At 35.7% G+C, this 17,809-nt stretch overlaps 1 protein-coding gene across 1 annotated transcript; it reads right to left on the reverse strand.

Moving 5' to 3' along the window:
• Positions 1–444: 444 nt before the first annotated feature.
• On the reverse strand, positions 445–13,822 carry LOC18609915 (uncharacterized). Its single transcript, XM_088804047.1, is given in 17 exon segments — positions 445–868; positions 990–1,141; positions 1,291–3,983; positions 4,491–4,728; positions 4,935–5,058; positions 5,060–5,280; positions 5,621–6,824; positions 7,796–8,332; positions 8,452–8,804; positions 9,027–9,243; positions 9,333–9,588; positions 9,831–10,155; positions 10,270–10,797; positions 10,800–11,483; positions 11,887–12,432; positions 13,422–13,557; positions 13,723–13,822. Coding segments are annotated over 16 exon segments (8,475 nt in total). The 5' UTR covers positions 13,542–13,557; positions 13,723–13,822; the 3' UTR covers positions 445–591.
• Between the last annotated feature and the right edge of the window lie 3,987 nt (positions 13,823–17,809).

A 17,809-nucleotide genomic window follows, 5' to 3' on the forward strand; every position in this document is an offset into this window, starting at 1 on the left:
AATGTGGTACCCTTCTGGTTTTTTGGTACCCATTGGGTTACCTTGTTTACAGGCCGACCTCATGGCAGCAAGAAAAAGTGTTGTCCCATTCATTTCTTTCGAGGCATGCAAACTCCCATAATGCCCCAAATCACATTTCATGAATAGAAAGGGGAAGCCATCTCATCCATCAGCTCCTCTCACGGACCCTTGCAGTTGTACAAAGCGTCCAAGCACAGTTCACTTGTGTTAGTCAATCAAGAGCTTTGCCACCACTCCTTAAGGTTACCTGTCGTGTCAAAAGCTTGCATTGTTTCCCACGATTCATACCTTCCTCTTACTTCCGAAGGTAAGGTAATGAGCTGACATGGTGGCGTAGGAGCAAACATTGGGTGGTTTGCTGCAAACCCAGTTCAGACTATAGATTCCACCATCAAGTTAAATAAAATGAAGTGGATGCAGTGGTTCATAAAATAAGAATGGATGTGTTCTCAAGTCATAGCACAAGTTCTATGATAACTCTCCAAAAATTAAAGGTCTATTCCATAAGCAAAGTATGTTATATACTACTGTGAATATAGTTACTTAAGTTCTCTAGAATTTTTGGAATGCTTATCTTCCTATGTATTCGGCCAGATTCCTCTTGTTTTTCTTAGATTTATGGTTCCCTCGAGGTTTGCAAGTCACAGTAGCTTCTGAAGCTGGCTTCTTACCCCTACTGCATTCCTCAGTCATACACATCACATTGGCCACAGATTCATCAGATATAAGATTTTCATCTTGCTGCGAGAATAGCTGCTTCAGAAAAGGCTCCAGTGCAGACCTTGCTGAATGCAGCTCCTCGCAAAGGGCTCCAATTATTGAAATGCTACCTTCAAGCTTCAGCTCACTGAAAAAATGAAGCAGGAGGAACTTCTAAGAAAATACTGTGAACTAATCATTTGGTGTATAAATGGAGTCATACAACTACATATGGAATATGGAAAAGGCAATTAATGCATTACACAGACCTCGGTTCCAGTTGAGTATAGAGTTGCTTCATTTCATCTAGCATGCTGATTGCCTCCCCTGAGAAGTAGTCGTCTTCACTACCTCCAGGTTTCTTCTGCAAACATCCTTCTGTTGCAGCATTGAGGAAGAAAATACATTTTCCTAGGTACCCCTAAAAAGTTCAGTAAAAAGTGATGATGAGATGACGCAAAAATGACAATAAATATGATAATAACAGAAAAAATAATACTAGCAACATAAATTACAAGGAAAACAAGGCATTAAAGAATGCTTGTCTAATCACATGCTTATAACAATTACCCTCATTTTTGAAGCATTTAACATAATGGTCCATTGATCTCTGATGTCACCCAGTGCCTTAAATGCTTCAACAATTTCCCAAAACTTGACATGGTTAATCAGCATGTCACTATCATTTTGATTCTGTGCATTCAAGTCTTGATCTGGCAGAGAACCAGAGCTTAAAGATGGAACAACCTTTGAGCTCTTCCCTTCATCGTAACTGGCTGGAGGAAGTACTTCACCACACAAATTAGCAGGTTTAGGAAACAAGACTCTCAATATTTCCTCCTTGCATGAATTAACCTTCATATCAACAAATATAGCATCCTGGCATGCAAAATTTGGACAGTTTTCCCCCATGCTCACAATTATGAGAGGGTTTCTAATATTTTTGAATGCTTGACCAAGCACATTTATATCAAAATTGAGACAATTATATCTCTGCCTTCTCCAAAGAGCATCACAGAAATCCCAGGGCAGTAGTTCCGTAATATGCTTTTGACCCAGCAAGTCAAAAAGTACATTGAGACACGTACCAAAGTTCAAATGAAGCAAACATATAATGACAACCAATCTCAAAACCACCAGTGAATGGTACTCCCTCACATTTGTATGAGATTTTCTGATCCGATCTACTGTCTCTCGTTTACAATAGAGGAACTGCTGGACCATTTCAATTACAAATTTAAGAATGACTTCCAAAGAACGCTGCTTAACAGCCACATAACTGGGAGTTGAGCTGGGTATCCCATCCTGGTAGATAAGCCATTCCACAAAAGTAGCCTTGGTGGTGAAAAAGCATCCTTTGGAGTAGGATAGCAAAACCAGATAGCGCTCAACAAGATACAAGAAACAAACTGGTGACATATAATCAGATATGCTCCTCCAGTTAGCTTTATAAGTATCTTGTAACGCTCCATGGAACTTGAAAATAATTGGCTTCGCATTCCCACTTTCTTCAATATGACTAGCAGCAGATCCAGTTGTAGATTCTGAGCTTCTATTTACCCCGGGAAATTTATTGATAGGGCCAGTTGCAGAAACTGGGGGTGAACCTCTATCCTCTTTGAGACTCCCAATGAAGTTCCTCCATTCTGTATTCCATTCTAAACCTTCAAGAATCTTCCCATATAGTTCATTGCTTAGCTGATCAGATCCAAGAATTATCAATGCCACCATTCCAGTTTCCCCATAAGACAAGCTATTCTTTGACCTTATCATCTCAAATATAACCTCTTCAAGTAAATTCTTTGAGATTTCAGTTCCCCTCAGAGAGATCATGTTCTCTCTCAGTGATTCTCGCCAATCAAGAGGAAATATGTAGCCAAAGAAGTGCTTTGTTGAAAGTTAAACAAATTTCATCAGATCCTGGTCCACACACTGATTGTTCAGAAACTTGGAATTCAAGAGAAAACTTGCTACCTCGTAGATATGAGTAAGAGACCTGCTTTGGTAGAAGGATGACTCGTGTGAGAAATCATATAATTTTTCAAGCTTTGTCAAAACTTGCAGGCCAACAGAGAGTAATTCTGAACACCAATAACTCCTTGCAGCTGAGACAAATTGATGGGAAGAAATAGAAACCAGCTTCTTGTTACTGCAAACATATTTGTCGTCCAGTTTACTCAGCCATTCAGCATCAGAATTCAGCACAAGATAGACAGTATGTGGATTATTAAATAGTCTCCACACATCAAAATAATTCAAGCAGAATTCTTCATATCTTCTGTAATCACTAATATCTTGGATTTCAGCATGATCAAGATACTCAAATATCTGCATAATTTTATCCTTCCAGAAATTCCAAAAGTAGACCAGTGTCTCGGTGGAAACCTGGTTACTAGAAATTTGCTCTTCTGAGTAGCTTGCTAGATCAAAGACCAATTCATCTATCCATTCATATTTTGAGATATTTAATTGAAGGTGATGATCTAGAATCATTCGAGCAGTTAATACTTCACCTCGGGTGCTCTTGTGCCTCTGAGAAGCACTTAAATATTGTTTCATCAAGAATAAGTTGCTTGGCTTATTCAGTAAAATGTCAGCCTCTGAACAAACAAGCCCATAAAATTGGTTTGACAACTTCTTTGCAAATGACTTGGCTTTTGTTAGAAGATTCTCTTTCTCTGTGAACTGCTTTAATGGCCATCCTGTGCTCCCAGCTAACCAAAGAGAGTTAGCAAACACAAACCAGAGAATGAGAATTGCGGCCTCCTCAAATTGTGCACCCTTCCCAAGCAGATCAGCCCCATGTAGAAGTTCACCTCTCAACTTTGCAATGTTTGCTGCCTCCAAGAAGTTCCCTGATTCCTCTTCCAGATACAGAAGCTCATCAAAACACTCGAAGGACTGCAAGAATTTTCGTATTGAACTCATTGAATCAAAAGCTCTGACATAATTCATCATTGTTCTCTTGTCATTAAGCTCATGATAGTGACGTGCAGAGCTCTCCAAAAACTTTTGTTTCAGCTCCTCCATATCCTTACTTCTTTTAACCATTTTGTCATCTGCATTTACATGTTGTTTCCAGTACTGAATGTACTGCAAGCCCATGTCAAAGAGTTTCCCTTTGGTACAAACAGACAAGCATTTTGAGAAATAGTTGCCTCTTGCATACACTTCTGCTGCAGCCTTGTAACATCCAGCAAGAAGAAAACATTCTGCAGCTCTCTCTAGAGCAGATTCCCCACATTTTTCCAAATATATTTGACCTGCATTTCCAAAACATTACTTTCAGAATGTCCATGAACACTTGTACAGATATATGCACACACACATACACACGAAATAAGAGCATATAAATAATCGTAGATTAAAACACGATATAATTGTATTAAAAAAAAAAGAAAATTTATTTTTTTAGTCATTAATGAACAAAAAACCAAACCACCAGATAAGATGATAAACACCCAGCTTGGAAAGACATGGATGCTCCAATAAATAACATGGAGAATGTTTTATTCTTAAATATAATGCTTTGGAGAAATGAAAATGCTAAGTGCATTAGCATCTAATCTAAAAAGCTGCAATTAAAGAATCTTTTTCTTTCTCTTACTTCGTGGAAAGAAGTTATTCAACACATTAGAAGAAAGGAAATGTCTTCTGGAAAACAAAATATAGAAATCATAGAATGTCAGAGCTGTAGAGGCTATTAGTTCACGTTCATGTTTACAAGAAAATAATATAAACAAGGTAAAAGGAGGGAAATGGAATTGCACTTGCTTTTTTGTACTCCTTTAACATGTAAAAGCAATCTGCAGCATGCTCAGCCTTGCCAATGGAATAAAAAATTTCAGCAGCCTGCCTTCTGGCAGGAGAAGACATTTCAGGATTTAAACCATGCAAGCGGTCAGCATCTGCCCTAAGTCCAAAAGCCTTGGAAAGTTTTTCCCCATATGTATCGTGTGCTCTTTCGAAGCATATTGTTGCCATCACATAGTTACCCTGCTGCAACAGCTGCAGGAAACAAATAAGTGTGATAAAAGAGAAGTTAAATGTGCACAAATGTTAATTCATTGCAAAATTGGTGGTCCTTAAACCATTGAAATGGCTTCAATCATGTATGAAATTGATTAACAATAGATTAAACAAAAAAATTAATAAAATTGAGTTAATGGAAATTACAAATAAGACTATCTTTCTAAAAACAAGCAAGAACAAACCTTATAACCACGTGATTTCCACTCTTCTGGACTGCTAGCAACTTGCATTGCTTCTGCAAGTGAATCATCCAGCTTCCTAACTTGAACAGGACACTTCTTCTTCCAATAGTTGAACACAGGCTTTGAACTCTTCTTCATTTTCACAAATCCACAATCTCTGCCTTGTGCGAGTGATAGCAACATATAACTGCTTCAATTCGGAGCACAAAATGTTGTGTTTTGCCATTTTAAAACTTGGAAATAACCAATTGGCATCAACCAAGCCTTGCTCCTTCATGTATGCATATACAACTCTCCACTGACTCTTCAAAGGTGATGAACTAAAAAAGTTGTACAACAATACATCCTACCAAAACAAAATGTATAAAAGCATGGCACGGATGAATCAATTTACAGTTTCAAAAATAAACACTAGGGAGACAGAGAAAAGGCACTGTTAAAGATAGATGCATGTGGACCATATCAATTATTAAACACACAAGTAATAAACCTAATCTTCTTGTCAAACTCAAGCCAGCCAACTTGATCTTAGGTTCTGAACTTGTAAAGAAATAAAAGATTAACTAAACAACAGAAAACTATCAACGAGCACATATTAATAAATAAATTATAAGCACCCTACAGGGATAAAAACAAGCATATCATACAATAGTAGAACACAAGAATAATTATAAAACACCACATACCTGAAACTCTAAACCTTTGCATTCCACTATAGTCAGAACAAGAGCTTGCTTGCCGACATACTTCAAAATTTCATTCTTAGCAGGATCATCTCGTACTAATATGACCTGCTCTGCTCCAAATCCAACCATATGTCCCCCAACATTACCATGGTTCCTGAATATTGTTGCAATTGCATTGTCTTCATTCTCAGATTCAAGTAAAATTGGGGCTTCTCCATATATGAGACTAGTTTCAGGGCATAATATATCAACAAATGAAGGAAAGAAACGGTAAAGAAGGTCGATGACACTCTGTGCTAACCTTAGGACACCATCATGTGTACGGAAATTCTGGCTCAAGTTAAAACATTTAGATATTTGACCTTTCCACTTTTTCCCATCGTCTGCTTTATATTTTGATTCCAAAACAAACTCATTGTAGTAAAGGGATCGTATATCTTCAAACCTAAAATCAATACCCCTGGCAATAGTTTGTGCTGTATCCCCACAAAAGACAAAGCCTTCACTCACATTTTTGCAAACATGTTTGAAAAGAGCAATCTGCCTTATTGTAAGATCTTGCACCTCATCAATATAAACAAAATCCATTATGTCACCCTCATACCTTTTATTTCGAAGTCGACAATGAAGATCAATCACAAGATCAGCCATATCAAATTGACCTTTTTCTCCTTTTATTTTTTCATAATCTTGAAAACTATCATATGTCATCTGTCTCTCATGTCTACTTAAGATAGACGCCCGACCCTCAGATAGTTTTACGTAATCCTCCTCATTAAGTCTACCATTAGAATAATCCCCTGACCTCAAGCCACCTTTTATATGAGATATTATCTCTGTAAAGACTCTGGACGAGTCAAGGCTTTTTGTCAGCTTAGCATTAAAATGGGGCCAATAAATTGAACAAAACTTTTCATAATTTACCTCTCTTGTTCTTATAAAATTTCGTAAGGAAATTTGTGCATTCCCAATTTCCTTATTTGAAATTGATAGCTCCCTAGCATCATAGAATTTCTCAAAGAACGAGTTGCCGATTGTTCCATCAAGCATTATCAGAAACTTTTGTAAAGTTATAATGAGAGGGTATGCCTTAGGAAGAATATCAACAAAGGAGTCAGGAATATCCTTGAATTGTGCCGCACCTTCAATATCGTCCACATCTTGCAAGGCAGTCTCTTGAGAATAATCTCCCCCGCTGGCAAACCTGTATATTTAACAAGGCTTTTGAGACCAGGAAAAATGGAGAAAAAAAAAAACCTCCGTGCAGCTGAGTAAAGTGCCCTGAGTTGAGTATCATATAACAATTTCATTAATTTTCATGAGAATTCAGAACCAAAGTAATCAACTTTGAATTATTAATAAAAGTGCAACTTACTTGTGAATAAGAAAAATAGTGCAACTAGCAACACTCTCACAACCATCCAAGATCACAGACATAAAAAACCTTTGAACTTTACAATGTGTAAGCAGAAATCTTTATTCATTTAGGACATATACACACAGACAAAAGACTCTCAAAGACTTGAAAAATAAATAGTAAGGATAACACTTTGCGGTCTTTATATAATTAGAAATGCTATGACTTATAAGATGCAATCCTGTAGTTCTTGCTCTAACGCTTGAAAAACTTGCAAGTCCATAGAAATATAGTATAGATTAGGTATTCAAAAAAAATAAAGAAAAGACTTGCTAGAATTTTAGATACAAAACTTCTCAATGATTTTTAATGTTTTAAACTTCTGAGAAGTTGCACGTGCAACTTTATCAGCTTTTCTTAGCGAGATAATGAAGTTCAAATGTTCCATTCTAGTGCCTATATGTGATTTTTTTATCATCAATTAGATTTATTAGATTCTCTAAAACATGTTAATATGTTGACTACCACAAAGCAAGCACTTACTAAAACAAGCCAATATTATGGTTTCATCACAAACTTTATAAGATAATTTCTAAAACATTAGAAACTAAATTTTAAGAAAAAGGTTTCACTGTAGTCACACATACAAGGGTAGTACAACTTAATCTTCGGACCCCATGGGGTCTTAGCCTATCCTTTTACCACTGCAGTTAATCACATTAGATATCCATCCTTCCTACAACATAGATTTATTTTTATCCCAACTGTAAACTTGAAGGTTCCATGAAGCTACCATTTTATTTCATTATTATACGCACCTTTTCAATTGAAGAACATGATGTTTCACGGCATAACAAAGTTTAGGACTGGCTGTTACAAAAAGCTGGCGCAATACAGTTGCTTCAGTCCCTCCAATACCATCCATGATTCTGTTTGCCGGACAGAGTTCATTAGAGTTATTTGTGTTGACTTCCTTGAAACCTTTGGTTGCTAAATGTTGTACTTGCTCTTTCTTGAACAACTTCATGGTTAAGACAGTAGTCTTCCCTGTGCCTGACCTTCCTAGTATAAAACTGCTTCTTTGGAATAGAATTATGTCACGTTCCTGATCTGTCACCTCAAATGGGAGTTCCAGTTCTTTCCCATCCCGATCTGAAAGAGGGTGGTTCACAACACCTGATGATAAAGAGTAGAATTTCATCAACAGCAAGCTCTCACTCACTTTTGAGTTCTCTACATAACAGCTATCATCTGAAGCACTGCCACTTGAACTGTTCTCTCTTTCACCTTGGCTTATAGTCTTATACCTGACAATATCAAATGAAGTTGTCCAAGTTTTGGGAACTTCCAAATTCCTAGATACGATAAAAAAGAGTAAAACCAATGTAAGCGTCTTACAATGACTGCATAACATTCATATTCAGAAAGGCAGATTTCATATATACAAGTTAGGAAAACCATTATGGTCGCATACCCCTTCAGATATTTCTCATTGCAATGACTGATAATATCATCAGTATGCATTTTGAAGATGCCATCAAGGTGCTTAACCAGTCTCCCAACATCCTCTAATGGCAAAACATCCCAAGCCTTCAATACCTGAGTGTACCTCTGCCTCTTCACTACATCAATTGAGCAGACTATATAAAGACCTTCAACCTTGAATTGTTTCAAGACCATAGAAGAGCTTTCACAAATTAAATCCACATTTCTCTTCTTAGGTCGCCAGCCACTGGAAAGTTTTAGTAGAAGGTTTAAAACTGATTTCTTGGTCTGGAGAGATTTCAGCTTCCCAAATGACATTCTAAAGTAATCGCTGAAAAGAACCTGAAGCCATGGGAAACAAAAAGAAAATAATTTTTACCACTTACTATAAACAATCTCTAATGGAGTCTCATTAACTAAAATATACTGATAAAAAAGGTTGCCAGTATGTTATATAACATAACTTTTCATGTCAATGTACAAACTTTGAATATAAATTAATGCTGAAAACTTCATAGAACAAGTAGAATGAATAGCAAGTTTTAGCCCGTGTAAGTTACATACCTTCCACTTAGCACTTTTGAAAAGAACACTATCGCCATTAAGCAAGTCCTCAAGTTGATCAAAATCTTTCTTGGCATCTAAAATAGCATTTCCCAATTCCTTGTATTCATCAGCATTAAAAAAACAATGACGTGCCTTTGCATCATCAACTAAAGCCTCCCAAAAAGAATAACTTTTCGCCAGCGTTTCTCCATTCCCCAAAATCCAGAGGCTGTGCCTACGAAAGCATTCAAAACCCAGTAACAGATTGCAAGTATTCACAGAAATGCAAATACTGAAGGGAAACAAGTTAATCTAAGGAAATACCTAGCCCTTGTAAGAGCAACATTAGTTCTTTGAGGATTGGACATGAACCCAATTGCACCTGAACTATTTGATCTCACAGTTGATATTATTATAATATCTTCCTCACCACCCTGGAACCCATCAACTGACTTCACCTTCAATGCAAAGCCATCAGTTTTCTCATACTTCACACCAAGCTTCTCCTGAATTGCAACAACCTGAGCAGCATAGGGAGAGATTATACCAACACTGAGCTTCTCTCTTGAGCCATCCCATGCTGTATGCAAAAGCAACAAATACAAATCAATCTAATAACACAAGAAGAAAGCTTTCTGATTTGCATATGAAGAGAAAGAAAAAGCCTCTTCAGCACTTAAAGTGAACAATCTCCTTAAAGGCCAATGCCAGTCTAGAAATCAGAAGGCATAAGCCAGTTAATTGATAATATCCAGCTTTAAGTGAAACAATATCTTTAGAAAAGAAAATTACGGCATTACAAATTAAGCTTGTGATAATTACCTTTGTACAGAGTTCGCACCAACCTCTGCACAACCGCTACCTCAACCATATTTCTATGGCTATAGCCAACATCATCAACTTCGTCTCTTCCACAAACATTTATGAAGGAATAGGGACCAAACATAGGCCATGGAAGATAATGTTTCTCATAACTCCTATGCTTAACACATGGTGCATCCAAAATCCGGTTATAATAGAAACTTGCATTGGGAAAGCAACTTATTGACGGATGCATTCTGTACTGAATATTCAGAAGGTGCTTTGAGTGACCCAATGTACTCAACCTCTCAAATAAACTTCTTCCAAAACCAGCTTCAGAAGAAACCTATAAAAAAATGAGAAAAATTAATAAACTTTCTTCTAAAAGTAAAGAGGGGGGAAATTGAGAATAAACATCAGAGAGAAATGGAAGACAACAAACCAAGTATAATTTACATACATTGCTTACAACTGTAGCAGGCAATTGACATTCATCACCAACAAGAATGGAGTGTGCTATACCGGGCAGTTGTAAGGGTATGGGTGATTCACATTCTTTCAACTGTGCTGCTTCATCAATCACCAACACATTCAGTGGTTTCATTCTAAGTTTATAGAGTTCATATGAACCACATGCAGTGGAGAAGAGTAAAGAAGCTGTTTGAAAACAGAATTTTTTTATCGAATCCTTGTTCGTGGCACTTGGTAGTTTAAGTTCACGAAGAGAATCACGGAGGGCTTTCAAAACGGAAAGACACTGGCTTCTTACCGAGCACAACAATAGTGATGCATCAGCAAAATTTTGGGGGAGCAATTTATCAACTTCTGAATGTAAAAAGATCTCCTCCACTTCTTCAGAAACTACACCATCAAGAAACAGCCCAGATTCAAAAGAATCAAGCAGGCGAAAAAGAGTTTTGAAGTCTTGAATATTATGTTCCAGAAAGTAGATTTTGGGTATATGAGTGAATAAAATTGAGACACATCTTTTCTCAGTGGTGATGCTGTTGAGGCAAATATTTCTCTTACATATTCAAGAAATGATTTGTGTTTCGCCTTCTTACTATCGGTTTCATTGCAACACTCTTGCTCTTGGTTTTCATTTTCACTACCATGTTTTATCTCTTCGATTGATTCATTTTCCAAAAAAATATGGTACTGAGAGACACAATCTTCAAGAAAAGTTATCATTGCAGTAAAATAATGCCACCAACCCAGCCGCCCTAAGCAGTCAGTAAGCCTTTTTACACGATAATCCAGAAATATTTCTTCAATATCGGTACTAACTTTGAATCTCCATTTATTGCCGAATAAGAGGATGTCTCCCAAGGAACAAAATGGATCATCTGAGAGTGTTTCCTTAGCTGCTTTTACCAGCTGTAGGACACGTGCAGGTACTTCTGTAATTGCAATATTTGTTGGGGCGCAAGTGAGTGTCCTATATTTCTTTCTCAACAGAGTAAACAGCAGAACACTAAGAGTTTTAGTTTTCCCAGTTCCTGGTGGGCCCCAAATAAGTTCCACATGAGCCTTGTGGTTGCACTGCATTTTGTTAAGACAAGCCAAAACTGCCTTCCTTTGAGATTCATTCAGTTGAGATAGCAACCTTGTCAGAAAAACCTCATTCAAGGTTCCATCATTCTGAGAGGAACAGAGACTGCAGCTTTCTTCTACCTGTGTACAACATGAATTTGAATAAATATTCATTCTTGCAAATATATAAGAGTAAAACAACTATAAATTCCTCAAAATTGCTCCTCAATCAACATCAACAATAGTAACAATGAATTCATAAAACTGGTTCTGCAGTTACACTGAAAAACATGTAAACCAAATGAAACATATGATAAATAACATTTTGAAACTGAGATGCTGCAACAGTCATGGTACATTAACAGTTTTGAACCTACACAATGTCTCAAATATTAAGACCAAGAATAACCAGTATTGTAAGATGCATAATATATATTCCCTTCGCATCATATGCAAACACGTATGATAAATAGCAATACCAAATTATCAAGTATAATGCAAATTCACAGAAGCAAATCTCAAACATGTAACATGATATCCTTACCATAGAATCAGTGTGCAAAACCTCTTTGATAATCTTTAGGTTTCCCTTCGTGTACAATGCATTCCATATTCGCCTGTTGGTGGTTACATTCCTCAGGAAAACTACAAACAGTGAGTTCTGCATCTCACCTTTGGATGCTATATCTTCCACTGCCTTCACTTTAAAGGAAGTAGATGAGCTATTATCCTCATAGTCATCCTCGGGTATATTAGTGACTAATGCAAATGTCCAGGTTCTTCCTACCCTTTGCAAATCGGATGCAGTTTCAGGTTTAGCATCTGCTATAACCAAAATATCTCCTGGGAATGTTTTGTATGGTTCCTTCACAGGATCACTGAACCTGTTTCTCCAGTAATCAACATTTACATCAAACGATAATGTCCCATGTGGCTCTGCCTCATTAAGATATCTCACTTCAGCATAAGGCGCTCCGGCTATAATATCCATAGATGAACATATTGCTGCTCGTGTCTCTTCCAACAATGGGAAAAGATATGACCCAGTATACTGTTCCATGCTTTGAAATGAAACTGGAATCTTTTCCACCTAGAAATAGAGATGAATTCAAACAGAGTGTATGAATCCACTTAATCCTTGATAGCTCAATTGATTCAGGCATATGCAAACAAAAGCATGCATGGACAGTCATCGGGGCAGATTAAGCTAGTACCAAACCTCTTATATCTTTTTCCACAGCATTTGAAAATAAACAACTCAAGGGCAAAATCAGATGCAAATGGAAAGCCAAAGGGAGCTAAGTGAAAACTACATAATTAAGGCTAAAAAATGATCTAACATGCATGGACACATAGGAACCAGTTTGAGAGTGACCTTTTAAAAGAGGATGATTTCCCATGGTCAATGTAAGCTGAAGGAAATTTCGACCTCTTGAAACCAAGCTCAATCATTAAACAAATTTATGATGTTCAATCTTTGTTCAGCTCTCTGGTTTAATTAAGCAATCCCAAGATCAACACATGGGTAATTTAAAAGTTGTAAAGTATTTTATCAGATACAACTACACTAACATATGATTCTATTAATAAAATTTCAGAAGAGTTTAATTTTAAGAAAGTACCAAGTATATACCTAAGCTGCCTTTTGTTCCTAATTCCCTTTAGCAAACTTCACAATTCTTATTGTGCCATGTTTTAGCAAACTTCAGTTATGTTCGATTCTCTACCAGCATAAACAATATGCTACTTCTGGCGTGCTGCCATAAGGCCATAACTATATCTATAAAAGTTGAGCAGGAGGAAAGCAAGATGAGACATGAACGTTGACATGGGCTTGGGCAGGAGAAAAAGCCCAAGTCATACAAGAGAATACTCCTCTTAACTCCTACGGCTGTTCTTCTAAGAGCATCTCCTTCCAAAACCGATGCACTATATCTTCAACTTTCTATAAAAGTGCAAGTTATTCAAAAAGCTGCAAAATAATCTGATAAATATACGGTTCTCATAAACAAAAAAGAACATCAGAGAATCAAGTGTGATGAAGATGATAAATGATGATGGAGGAGAAAGCAAACCCACCTGATCCTTGTAAAGGTTATCATTGAATATGTCTTCAAGAGACCATGAAAACCCAATATCAATAAGATCCCCATTTTTTTTAGTTAATACTCTATTCTTACTTGAACATTCACCTCCCATCTCGTCCTCTGATTATCTGTAGTAAACATAGAAAGTTAGAAACCCGTTTCAGATTTCACCCTTCAAAAGAACCCACAAAACAAAAAGAGTGCAAAGTCTGGGGGTTTCTTAGATGCAAAGGAAGGGGAATAAGAAATCAAATATAGAACCAACGCTAGGAATCTGTAGTACAAGCACTCACACTTAACCAACAGAGACAGAAAGCCATCTCCATAAAAAAGAGAAAGAAAAAGAATAAGGTTCTGAGTCGTCTTCCGCACCTTTATTGACAACAAAGTCTTCTCTAATTCTTTAGCCTTCCTTTCTTTTTTTTTTTGCCTTGTCATTTTCAACTAGGTAAAAAATATTTAGTGATTTATGGACCCCGTTCTTCAAACATCTCCTCGTCCACAGCCTCGCTGTTTGCATGCTTGGGAACAGTGGCTAACCACCACGTAATCCAATGCAAGCCTCTTGTTGATTATCAACCAGCCAGTGCAGTCGCTTCTTCTTGGACTTGGAAAATCGTTAACCACCAAGAAATCACAACTTTATGCAGCAGTATAAATTTATCGCATCCAGTTCTCGTCTTGTTGAAAATAGCTTGTCACTTCCTGTGGTCATTTTTAAACTTTTTAAAAGGTAACAGCATCTCTTTCTTTCCCCTAAAGAATAAAAAACCAGAATTTCCTCATTCTTTTGTCTCTTTTTGCTTCTTTCGGATTCGAGGAAATTCGATCTTGCTTAATTGTGCTTCATATATATAATGGCAAAATAAAATATTATTATTTAAACCAGTTAATTAACACCATTGCAAATTGCAAATTCAACCATATTTTTGTGATACTTTTATATATACTACGAAGATAACCCGCGTGATGCTGCGGGTTTTTAATTTGATGAAATTTTTCTTAATAATAGAAAAATATTTATGAAGCTAATTGATAAAAATTATTTAGTTTGGTTAAACAGAAAATTATACTGTTTGTAAAACTTTTATTTTGTTAAATAATAGTTCATTGCATATTGAGCAGTAAATAAATTTGTACATTTGTGGAGAATTGAAGTGTTGGAAAAACAGAAGTAATAGTACACATATATTATATATTTGTAGAATAAGAAGTCTTTATGCAATTGTTAAAATATGCATACAAAAGTGTTGTAAATATATTGACAGTAGGTGCAAAATACTGGCATACAAAATGTTGTCATTGTGATATTATCTGTTGATTTTTTTCATATACATTATCATAACATGGAGATACAAAAAAGTTGTTCCATGTATGGTCAAAGTTACTTCCTTGTCCAAAAAGTTTGATTTTGATCATTCTGCTTGTGCTTGCCATCAGTTGTTCATATGAGAGAAATAAGTATTTTTTGCTTCGATTGTTTTTACGATATTATTATTTTAAGAGCAAGTAGGCTAATTGAAAGAGCTGACCTATTCAATTTTCATCTTCTTTCCTGGGGGCTCTTCTGGGAAGAGTTCGTTTGCAACTTGTACATTTGTTGGTGATGGTAGTATTTCTGATTGAGTGTCCTGGATTGCTGGCAATGTTGGTTGGGAACATGTAGGTTGTTCATTTACTGAGCTTGTTCCCTTGTACATTTTGGATGTTTCAGCTGAGGATTCTGTGGAGTTGGTAGAATCAAATATCTTGAAAATTGTCAGTCTAGCTTCAATTGCTTTTCCTGTAAGCCCTACTTTGAATGTTCTTCTTGTATTTATTAATGCTTTGACAAGAAGAGGTAGGACCATTTTATCTATTGTTTTGATTGCAACCAACTCACCAATGGTAGCCCTAATTAATTTCTCAGCTTGCTGACCAAAAGCAAGCAATTGAATTTTGCCAGTGAAGTCTTCAACTGTTAGTTCAAAATCATTCTGCAGTAAAAATGGAAAAATTGTCTCATTTCTACAGTTCATAAGAATAAATTTTTTACTAAAGTCAGTTGAAAGGAATTTTAAAGATACTTACGTTAAAACTGGTGTTTTCTAGTCATGGACTGGACACCAAAACTTGCCAGCACAGAATTGTAAACTTGCTGCACATTGATTGCAAGCGTTGTAGTACCATCCGTTTGGTGCTTCAACATTAATAATGTTTGCAGTGAGTTAAAACTTGGTATTCTGTCATTTTGAAGAACAATATTATAAACATGTGAAAAACAGTATGATTTTTCGTTTATGAAGGATATTAAACTACTGATTCTTGTTTGTTTTATACAAAGAAGTAAAAATATATTTTACCAATGTCTTTTTTGGTTCAATTGCTAGCAGATCAGTTACATGAATGTTTGACATTGTGGATTGTTGCGAAAAGTGAAACTGAGTGCATACTTCCAACAGTTGAAGGTCTGTTTGTATAGGTTCTTTTTGGTATCTAATAATTACCAAACTACTGTTAGTTTTTATTTTTCTGCTCAAGTTAATATTTGTTGTTAAATAGAGTGGCAAAAGTGCTGGTGACATTACCTTTGTTTGAGTTCATTAACCTCTGGAATTTCTAGATCAATGTATACTCTTGTTGCTGAGCAGAATGATGCATACAATGATCCTACAAATTGGCAGCACTTATTTGTTAGTATATTTTCTATGTAGAATATCCAATGTTGTTAGTACAATAGTAATATGGTATATACTCATGCATGTAAGTTTTAATCATCAATCCAGTGAATGCAAGCACAACATTTGTGCTTTTCTGTAGTATTTGTTATTCTTGTATGGATAATACTATATCTCCATACAACACTACCTTTAAGCTCTCACAACTGTTTCAAGTCATGAAAAAGTGAAAGTTATTAGTTATAAACTTTTGACAATAGGATTCTACATATTTGACAGTAAATAGTGTTTTTCATTTACCTTGCACTTTGAATGTAGATATCTTGTTTTTGTACAAGAACATCTCTATTGTTTAGTTGCACTTTTGTTACAGGTGTTATTGTTGTTACAACACCAATAACATCTGTTGTTGTTTGACACAAAAACAATTAGGATAAAGTGACAAAAGTTGTTGTAAAATAAACTTTGATTCTGAAGTGTATTTTGAACATTACCTGTCAACACTTTTTTTTTTATATATCTTATTAGGAAGATCTTTGAAGTGAACAAAGTTAAAGTGGTAGTCTGGATATTGAGTGTTGTTTTCAGGAATTTCTTTGACTTCTGACATTCTTGGGAGAACTATCATCAGATCTTGGGGAAGAACATTGAAGTTGTGCTTTGATTTCATGACTCAATATTTATCAATGACATTGACAGAACCTTCTTTGAGGATTGGTATAAACAGAGGTGCATCAAAACCACTAATCATTGCTTGCATAATATTTTTTTGTCAGTACAAAAAATAATTAAGTTGAAAACTTCTGTCATTGTTGAATTGACTGGACTTTACAATGAAGGAAACAAAATGGTGTTCTAAAATTTACCTTCACATCAGCAATTAAGAAGTCAAGACTTAGTAGATTTTCTGGATTGTTAGGAGTTGTAGATTTCCAAATCCTAAGAATCTTGACTTTGATTGCTGTTAGTGGTTTGAACAATTGTAAATCGATAAGATATTCATAATCCATTTGTTCTTGCAAAAGTAGAATGGAAAAAGATAGTTTTATGTGAATTGAGACAATAATGGTAATTTGTAAAGACTATGATTAATGCAATTGAGGGTTATAGATATTAGACTGTGGAAGTATAGAATATAAGAATTTATTGTATAGTTAAAATGAATAATAATGGTGGAGTGTAATAAATGAATATATGTTAACGAAACCAACAATTTGCAAAGCAAATAGTGCAGCGAATAAGATATTATAAACATCGAAAGTAGTAAGTGTGTGTAATATAATAGAAAAAACATAGAGAACTGTGTTAAACAGAGCAGTAAATTAACATAACCTGGTTGTAAGTTATCAAAAATTTCTTTGTACACTATATTTTTTGTTTGATTTTATCGTTGTTTGTCCTCATTCAGAATCAAGATTTTCAATCCCTTTTGTGATGTAACTCATGATAATGCTACATACAATTGGCCATGCGTAAAAGCAGGTTTTGGCAAATACAAACCTACAGTATCAAGAGTTTGTCCTTGACTTTTATTTATTGTTGTACTATAACATAACTTAATAGGAAATTGTTTTCTTTGGAATATAAAAGGCCATTTTTGTTGTTTGATTGTTATTACTATCCTCGGTATAAATATTATGTTACCTGCAAAACATCTTGACATTATTTTGCCTTCTATGACTTTAGGAGCTAGCTGAGTAATGAGAATTCTCATTCCGTTGCA

This window comes from Theobroma cacao, chromosome 2 (genome assembly GCF_053813885.1).
Source record: "Theobroma cacao isolate CCN51 chromosome 2, ASM5381388v1, whole genome shotgun sequence".
Lineage (NCBI taxonomy): Eukaryota > Viridiplantae > Streptophyta > Magnoliopsida > Malvales > Malvaceae > Theobroma > Theobroma cacao.